Source organism: Bison bison, unplaced genomic scaffold (assembly GCF_000754665.1).
Source record: "Bison bison bison isolate TAMUID 2011002044 unplaced genomic scaffold, Bison_UMD1.0 scf7180017851776, whole genome shotgun sequence".
Classification (NCBI taxonomy): domain Eukaryota; kingdom Metazoa; phylum Chordata; class Mammalia; order Artiodactyla; family Bovidae; genus Bison; species Bison bison.
The window spans coordinates 48,321-58,012 of record NW_011482349.1 but is presented as its reverse complement, the minus strand read 5'-3'; the positions used below and the strand labels follow the sequence as shown (position 1 = coordinate 58,012).

The 9,692-nt window shown below is 58.1% G+C and overlaps 1 protein-coding gene across 1 annotated transcript in view; it reads right to left on the bottom strand.

The window, feature by feature from the left end:
• The window catches only part of MED15 (mediator complex subunit 15), a 28,646-nt gene extending 20,654 nt beyond the window's left edge, over positions 1–7,992 (bottom strand). The window contains exon 1 of the mRNA XM_010851524.1: positions 7,905–7,992. Within this exon, the coding sequence (XP_010849826.1) occupies positions 7,905–7,982 (78 nt within the window). The 5' untranslated portion in view covers positions 7,983–7,992. The remainder of the gene's footprint in view (positions 1–7,904) is intronic.
• Between the last annotated feature and the right edge of the window lie 1,700 nt (positions 7,993–9,692).

The window sequence follows — 9,692 nt, the reverse complement described above, 5'->3', positions numbered from 1 at the left end:
GGGCTGCCGGCGGGCTGGGGGCGGGGCCACAGGGCACAGAGTACAGGGATGCACGGCGCGGCTTCCTGCAGCTCCCACGCGGCATGTAGCCCGTCCACATCTCGGCCGGGGAGGAGGACGCCTCCCCTCACCAAGTGGAGGCAGAAGCAGGACACTCAGGCTGAGGTGCAACGCCCCAGGCTACACACGAGATGCTCCACTCTGTCAGAACTTCCGTGTAAGACTCCGGGAATCCGAACACACGCGTTTGCTTTACATCTGCACAGGAGAGGCTGCAGATCAACAATTAAACCCCAGAGGTACCGGGAAGTGGGCTGGAAAGGAGACCTACTCCCTCGTTACACAGCTTTCACATTGGAAGTATATAAATCTTTTACCAAACTGAAGATAAAACCACAACAAAAGAACAAGTTCAAGTTTTAAAAAAGCAAAATCAACCCAACACATGAGTTGACACAAGTTGGTGTCGAATCACATGGAAAAGGTTTTTCGGACCAATCATCTTAAAAAACAAAAAGCAAAAATATCCTCAGAGAAAGGGGTACATGTTAAGGACACATACAGCTGTAAAGAAATCCTAAACATCGTCCCACATTTTGTCATTTGCTACCAATACTAGCGGTGATACTGGTCTGTTCATTCTGAAAGTCCTTTAAAGAAGTAATTAAGCCAAAGACATCAGAAGGCGAGAGATTCACACTGGAGAATAGATACACGCTTAAAATGAAAGCAAAACCCTGTAGCTGGAAATATCAATGTGAAATCACGGGGTTTTGAGACTGCTGTCATTTCAAAACCATAGGCCTCCTCAGGACTCCCACAACAGGCGCAGAAGCCGTGAGCAGCCTCAGGCCCACACTCAAGCTGCCAGGACCATTTTACCCTCCACAGGAACAAGGGCTCCTCAGAGCAACAGCTGACCCTGAACTAAGAGGCAAGCAAGCCACCAAAGACGGGGGGTCGTGACAGGGGCCCCAGGAGCAGGGGCGTGCCTGCGGGCGGCAGTGGGGCCCATGACATGACCGCAGCAGAGGAGCGGCCGTGCTCCACCCCCGGGCCACCATTCCACAGGAAGGGGTTCCTGAGGGTCCCCAGAGGCTGTGTTTCAGGCAACCAAGACGCCCTAGTGGATGAAAGAAAGCCTTTCTTAGCAAGAAAACTCCACCTAATAAATGTAGAAGAAAAGCCAGGATTCAGGACGATTACCAGTTTGCAGCGCCCAGTTAAATGATGGAATCGTTAGCTAGTAAATGGACGGGATACTTCATAAAAAGTCAGGCTGTCCCTGTCCCAACTCCTGACCAACTGTGGCCTTGTGGGAATACCAAGACACCCAGAAATACATACAACATACACAACGATGAGGCACCACCTCCCACGTACTCTTGCTAACAAGACCCCTGCATACTGTGCTCCCCTGGCCCAACACCCAGGCCACAAGAAACACGGGGCAGGCAGGACCGAGCCAGGCCACGGAAGATTGTTGGTGGGAACACGGTGGTAAGCAGTCTGTCACTGAAAACGCAGAGGAACTGAAGGAGCTGCTGAGAAAGCTCACGTCGTCTTCGAGAAGACAGATGGCATCAGAAACAGGACGCTGGGAGAGAGGCAAATGTTACAGGTACTTCTGGGGAGGGCTCGGGGGAAAGCAGAATGCGTGACCGGAAATGAAAGCAGGGAGAAGCCCTGCCACCCCGGGCAAATGTCTAGCTGCGCGGGCTGCGGGGAAGGCGGACCCGTGAGGCATTGAACAGAGTTGGGGAGGGCTGGCTGGCCTACAGAGAGACGCGAGAGGGAAGAAAAAAACCCAGGGGAGAAAGGCCGAGCGGAAAGGAACCTGGGCCTGGTCTGGAAAATTCCCAGGCTGTCCGAGACACCAAAAACCAGCATGCAAACCAGGAGGTTCACTGTGCGTGCTCTGGAGAGAAGGCTGAGGGTGTGGCTGGACAGAGTGCCAGGGCCGAGGAGACGAGGCACGCGAGGAATCCTCTGGGCCGCCTCACAGACGCCGGGACGGGGGATGAAAGGTCTGTGGGGACCCCCTGTCTGATGGGGGCTCTGTCACACACACGAGGCCCATAAGGGTTAGTGTCATACAGCAGAGCCCCTGTCAACTTGGGCCAAAAGAGAGACAGGGCAACATTTTAAAAGGGCGTCAGGCTCCCAAAGTCTCCATGCAGCAAACAGGTCAAACGGGTAAGACTGATCAACTCCTGGCTGCAAACATGACCCCTGGGGGAGAGCCCTGGGCCCCGAGGCCAAAGTCACGAGCCTAAGGTCCGCCGTCTGTGGGAACCTGTCCAGCAGCTACAGGAAGCAAACACCCTGTCTCTCTAGACCAGCCCGCTCCAGGCACTTTATGCAGACGCCTCACACAACGCGTGCCCTCTGGCGGCTGCGACCCTGCGCTCAGCGTGATGCTTCCAAGGTCCAGCCGAGCTGGGCCACCCGTCCGTGCTTCCCCCCGCCGCACGGCCCACCCTGTGGCCAGCCCGCATCCTGGCCCCCACGGGTCAGGCGGTGCGCGCGTGGGGCCCCGCTTTCTGGCTGCAGTGAGTGGTGCTGCCGGTACCTGTGCACGCTCTGGCGCGCGGGGCGCCTGCTTGGCTTCTGGGGTCGCCAGTGTGCCCACAGCGGCCGCTCCACTGGGCCTCCTTCCAGCAACGTCTGACGGCTCCCACTTCTCACAGCACTCCTCAGGTGAGGAAGCAGTGTGCACCCATTTTTACTGCCGCCGCCACGAACGTGAAGCCGCAGTTCACGGTGGTTTGGATTTGCTTTTCCCTAACAACGAGGGACACTGGCCATCTTTTCACGGCTTCTTGGCCATCAGACTGTCTTCTCTAGAGAAGCATCTATCCACGTTCCTCACCCGCGTCTGAGTTGGGTGTTTGGCCTCTTGTCATGGAGCTGTGGTTCTTTATGCACTGCGGGCTCCAGTCCCTCTTCGGATACATGGTTCCCAGGTGCTTCCTCCCACTTCACAGGCCTCTTTACCCTCTTCGGTGTCCTTTGATACACAACAGCTTTTACGTTTTTTTGACTTTAAACTCTTTTATTTTGCACTAGAGTACAGACAACGAACAATGTTGTGGTGTTTTCAGAGGCACTCAGGCACACGTGCCCGTGCATATCCACTCACAGCTTTAGCTCTGATGAAGGCTGTGCTGCCTGTGCTTTTGGGGTCCTGTGTGAGAAGCCACTGCCTAACCTGAGGTCACAAAGACTCATGCCTGTATCTAGGAGTCTCGCAGTTTAACTCTTAGATCTTCCATCCCTTCGAGTTAAGGTCTGTGTACGGTGCGCGGCTGGGTTCCCACTTCAGTGTTACCACGCGGTAACGCAGCTGCTCTCGTCCCAGACACGGCTAGGGTAGGCCCTGGAGCTCCGCGGGGCAGTCCGTCAGCTGCTACCAAGTCTGTGTGCAAGCGCTCCTGTGCTGCAACCGTGTCAGTGCGCAGCGCAGGCGCCAGAGCCAGTGCGCCCAGCCAGGCCTTTGCCAAGTGTCGTGTTGCCGCTCACATAATTTTACATCTTACCTTTAGACAGCGTAAAATATTTCAGACATACAAAAAACGATCAGCGTAACGAACGGCAGCGGCCCCTTACCCAGTTTAAACTGAGCACTAAGTTCAGATGGAGAAAGTCAGCAAGCCAGCCCCCACGCCGCCTGGCCCACACCCAATTCTTCACGGCTGAAGTGGAGACAGTCCCAGGGACTGCACGGGGTGTTCGTAAAACACTCTCTCAGCATGGAAACAGAGCCACCGAAAACCGCGGCGAGCACCTAGCAAGCCTGCTGACGCGGGGGGTGCAGCAGGAGGCCCGGCCGGCACCCCAGACGGCAGAAGGCAGGAGGCAGGCTCTGGCCCTGCCACCCACTGGCCACACCCAGGCCTTTCTAGCAGGTCTCGGCAGCTGCTGCGAGGAAAATGCTGATCTTTTCACGCCGTTTGCAGTTTTCGATGTATACAGTTGTCCTTTTCTCCTCCGATAACTGTCCCTGATCAAACAAGGACAGCAGAAGACGTCTTCGGGTTCAGTCAAAGGCTGACTGTGGGCTTGTGGGTCCACAAGCAGGCCTGGAGAAGGCGGGGCCTCCCGGTCAGCCGTGCGCACACCACCCCTCTCCCAGGCCGCGCCCTGCACGTCCCCCTCAGAGGGACGTCTGCGCGCCCTGGCCCGCCTCTGAGCAGCCTCCAGGCTGCCTCCCAAGCCCAACACTCTTGGCCTCCCTGGTACCTGGGTTCACCTTGGCCCCCGCCAGGGGAGCTCACACTTCACACCAGAGACACGCTACTTGTGCCCAGGACTATACACCATGCATGAGAGCTGGGCCGTGCTTAACATACAAGCCTCATTTAAAACTCTCACAAAGAAGGGTGGTCCGCCATCAACGAGGTGGCGGCCAGAGAAAACACTATTAACATTCACAAGTGCACCCATGGAGTGGGTTTCAAGAAGCACGCCCCTGGGGCACGCCAAGAAACCGGGAAATTCACCATGAAGGGGGGATCCCCTGACGTGTGTATCAGCACCAGGCCCAACAGAGCTGTGGGCCAAAGGGGAGCGGAGCGCCCCACACCGATCCGTGTGCGGCTGTCCAGAAAACGTGGTGGAGACCCACTGAACAAGTTCTCCAGGCTGGTTACCTACGTGCCTGTCACCACTTTCAAAAATCTGTGGTGGATGAGAACTGCTGATGGTCCAATAAAGTTACTGAACTTCAAAAAAAACAAAACAACCAACTCAACGATAAGCAAACATCAGCCACGCACGCGGCTGTGATGAGCCCCTTCACACACGCAGCACAGAGGTCGGCGCCCTGGCACCACCCCCGTCTTCAGAGTGCGCCAGCTGTCATCACATACCCCCAGGCCCTGTGGTTTCTGCTTCCCTCAGTCTCTCTGAGGCAGAGAGCAGACCCACCTGCTGGAATTCAGGTGTTAAGAGTTAAACTGGGTGTTTGGATGTCTTTTGCTTTGCGAGATGGGAGGAAGTGAAGGAAAGATGGCAGGCTCTGACCACAGGCCCCCGGGTGGGAGACTGCCTGGGCAAGCCCCCTGGGCGCTGTGTGCCCGAGCCACCCCAGCTGCATCCTGGGGCGCACAGCTGTGCCTACTTCCCGGCCTTGCAAGGGGCGTTTACTCCACCCCCGCCCGACCCAGAGTCAGGACACACACCATCGCCGCTCCAGGTCACGGCTCTCTGGGGCAGCTGCTCAGATAGCAATAGACAGCCACCAGTGCTGGGCAGCAAGGGGAGCGTTTCCAAAGGAGACAGTTCAGGAAGCCCCCCAAGGCTCTCATCTCATCCCCCAAACACCAGCACATTACACACTCAACATGAGATGCGCCTCCAAAACTTGGAGAGCTCTTCAATAGAAACACTAATGACTCAACTTTAAAATGGACAAAGGGTCTGAACAAACATTTCTCTAAAGAAAATATACAAATGACCAATAAACATAGTAAACCACCTGGGAATGCAAATCAAAACCACAATGAGGGGGCTACCTCATGGTTCAGTGGTTAAGAACATGCCTGCCAGGGCAGGCGACATGGGTTCCATCCCCGGTCTAAGATCCTAGGTGTTCCAGGGCAACGAAGCCTGCCGCCGCAACCACTGGGCCTGAGCTCTGGAACCCATGAGCCACATGCACGGAAGCCCACGCGCTGGCAAGCCCAGGCTCCACGACCGGGGCCACCGAGATGAGAGGCCTGCACACGACAGCCAGAGAGCGCCCCGACTCGCTGCACCGAAGGAGAGGCGGCGGCAGCAGCAGTGAAGGCCCAGCATGGCCAGGAATTAATTCATGTTTAAAAGCCACAGCGAGGCACCACTTCACACTCACCGTGAAGGCTACAATAACACAGTAACAAGTGCTGATGAGGAGTGGAGAAACTGGAACAAAATACACCCCCAGTGAGAATGTAAAATGGTTCGGCTGCTTTGAAAACAATTTGGCAATTCCGCAAAAGGTTAAACAGAACTACCACCTGATCCAGCAACTTCTTACCCAGGTATATACCAAAGAGAAATGAAAACGTATGTTCCCAGGCAAGCTGGCACATAAATGTTCAGACTAGCATTACTGTAACAGCCAGAAAGCAGAAACAGTCCAGATGTACATCAACTGATGGGTTTACTGTTGCTCAGCTGTGTCCGACTCTTTGCGACCCCATGGACTGCAGCACGCCAGGCTCCCCTGTCCTTCACCATCTCCCGGGGTTTACTCAAACTCACGTGCACTGAGTCAGTGATGCCATCCAACCACCTCCTCCTGTTGTCCCCTTCTCCGCCCACCTTCAATCTTTCCCAGCATCAAGGTCTTTTCTAATGAGTCAGCTCTTCGCATCAGGTAGCCAGAGTATTGGAGCTTCAGCATCAGTCCTTCCAATGAATACTCAGGACTGACTTCCTTTACAACTGACTGGTTGGGTCTCCTTGCAGTCCAAGGGACTCTCAAGAGCCTTCTCCAAAACCACAGATTAAAAGCATCAATTCTTCGGCGCTCAGCCTTCTTTATGGTCCAACTCTCACATCCATACATAACCACTGGAAAAACCATAGCTTTGACAACGAGGGATGGATAAAGGAAATGTGGCGCATCCGTGCAGGGGAACATTATTCGACAATAAAAAGGAGTGGAATGCATGCCACAACACAGCTCGTGGATGAACACTGAGAATGTGTTACTAAGACTCCACAGGAGCATTGTATTTCACGATTGCATTCTTATGAAAAGTACAGGACAGGCAAATCGATAGCAACAGGAAGCAGGCAGGTGGCTGCGCAGGGCTGAGGAGGACGGGGAATGCGGCTCATGGGCGCAGTTTCCTGAGGAAATGCCCTAGGAGACCCTGGGGCCCAGGGGTCAGGGTTCCGGGCTTTCACTGCCAGGGCCCGGGTTCAATCCCTGGTCAGGGAAGTGACATCCCACAGGCCAAGCGGAGCCACCAAACAAGGAAAAGAAAGAAAAGAAACTCCTCTGAAACACATCACGGTGATGGTTGCACAACTCTGAGAAGCCCTAAAGACGGCTGCACCGCAGACTCTACTGGGTGAATTGTACAATGTGTGAATCAGAGCTCGATGTGGCTGCTATAAAAGAAGAAATGCTTACCATCCTCTGAGCACGGGCGGCTCAGCCTCCACCTACACGTGCTCACTAACACACACATGTGTGTGCTGATCAAGCCCAGGCCAGTCAGCTCTGTCTTCCCGTTTCAGAAAGTATTTACCTTATCTAAACACTCAGACAGGCTCAAGGTTGCCCGACGGAGCTCTGTGCGTCTCGACAGCCGGCTCACCCACACCAGTACCCGGCCGTAAATACCGTCTGCTTTGGACTCTCGACACAGAGGCTTCCAGAGCTGCAGCCCCGCGCTCAGGCGCCAGGCGCCCGGCGGAGCCAGGCGGCCAGACGAGCGCCTTCTGTGTGTCTGTCCCGCTTCACTGTGACCAGCAGCTCTGCCCCCGGGAGGGCGCACGATGACAGGAGGGGTTGCGTGGCGCCCAGCCAGCCCCGTTCCCGTGAGAGCTCACAGAGGACCTGCCCAGCCCGTCCGCGCCAGGGCTACGCCCTCCGTGAGCAGCTCCTGCGTCACTGAGAAGGGGCGCGAGCCCTTCTGGACCCACCTGCCGGGGCCCGACCCCTGGGGAGGCCTGAGCCTGAGGACAGAGTGTTTCTGCCTCGGGGCACTGTCCACAGGAGCCGTCAAGGCCCAACAGCACCCTACAGGACTCACGGGAGCTGGGCACGGACAGGGTGCCAACAGGCCAGCCTGGGCACCCATGCACTGCCCTCCCACAGCGGTCCCACAGACAGCACCCAGCAGTGAGCGGCCACCCCGTCCCCGCGGCCTGGCACCTGCCCCCACGCGCCGTCCCCCAGGGCTTACCCGGGTCTTGGCCTTCAGGAACACGTGGCTCTCCATGTCCTTGCTGGATTTGCTGTGGGCCACGCCAGCCTTCCTCATGGCATCTTCGCTGGAATACAAAGGAGGAGAGACGTTGACACAGGCTCCCTGGCCAGCGCCCTCACAGCAGCTGTCCGGGGCCCACGGGCGGCCCGCCCACCAGCCTGGCCGAGGCCCAGGGCAGCCATGGAGGGAGGGGCCCTCAGTACAGTGAGGAAAGGTGGCCGAACGCAGGAGAAGGCGGCAGGGCCGTGAACGGCGGTCACCCTGGCAAGGAAGCAGCCGCCTGGCTCAGGCCGGCAGTGGGGCCAGCCTAGGGCTGCTCACCACCAGCACAGTTGATGGCAGAGTGGCAGCTGCCTCCAATTCCTGCCCTGCAGACACCCGTGTCCCCTCCCAATTCCGGCACCAAGAGCAAGGGGACCCGTGCAGAACTGAGGGGCCGTGCCAGTCACCTTAGTCCCCCCAAGGCAAAGTTCCCACATGCAGGCCCTCCCAGGGGGCCAAGGAGATGAGCCCGACCTCATCACCTCCAGCTCAAGGCAGATGCCGACCTCACAGATGCCAATGCACGCACAGCAAGAGACCGAATCGGAGCCAGGTCTCCATCACGCGACACCCTGCAAGGCGACAGCTGTGCACACGGCTACGCTGGAGCCTCTCTGGGTGGCAGGACACACCCCGCAGCCCCACACAGGTAAGGACAGGTGCGCACCTGTTAGAAAGGAGGGGGCGCCAGGCTCGGGCCCCCAGCCGGGCCCCCTGCTCACAGGCCACCTTCTTCCCTGCAGGATGGGTCTCCCCGCCCTTCTCCCCAGAGCTGGGCTCGCTGATAAAGAACCCCTCACCCCCAAAATGGAATCCAACAAGCCTGGTCCAGCAGGTACCGTGGGCTTCTGACAGCTCCAAACACACCCACACCCTGGGCACCGCGAGCGTGCAGAGGGCTGCAGGGCCACAGCCGTCGTCCCGAAAGACATCCCAGGAAGGGTGCCGAACGCTGAGACACAGATCTGCACTAACGTGTGAAGACAAGTAAACTGCCACGGAGTCGCCCACTGCCAGGCCACTCACTCCACCTGAGGCCAGAGTGCCCACCTCCTGCCTGCTTCCCCGAGCCTGCGCCTGCGCCGGGCCCAGAGGCAGCAACAGGTTCCTGCTGGAGAGGCAGCCAGAGTGGAGGAGACCCACGCACCAGAGGACACGCAACCAGGCTCAGGAGAGGCGACAGGAAGGCAGCGGGAGCACAAGGCCAGACCCGGGCAGGCCGGGAGAGCACGCGGGCAGGGCCTCCACACACCAGTGGGCTCTGAGACCCCAAGCACCTCACACAGAGGTGACTGAGCGGACCCATCCTCGGGGGACTGGGGGGCTGCCCCTCTGCCCAGGCAGAGCTCCATTCGTCTCTGGTCCAGACCTGACCCACCACCCGGGCCCCCGAGTCCCCCAGCCGGAGCCCAGAACCCACCTGCAGGGACACGCCAGGAACCCCCTGCAGCCTGCCGCCCAGAAGAGACACCTGGGGGCCTCCTCTTCTCAGCCCAGTCCTCACCCCACGTCTCAGCACGCCCGGGCCGTTCTGCGGTGGCCTCCGCCTCCAGGCCTCCACAGTGGGGAACTCCACTCAGTCAGTATCCAGCCCTCGCCCCCGACGCTGGCATCTGCAGCAGAAGGTGGACGCCCGCTGTGTGCCCCTGGGCGGCTGTGCCTGCACGTGAGCCGGATGTGCGCTCAGGCCACGGGCCTGGCCACCCAGACCCCCGCCAGTGC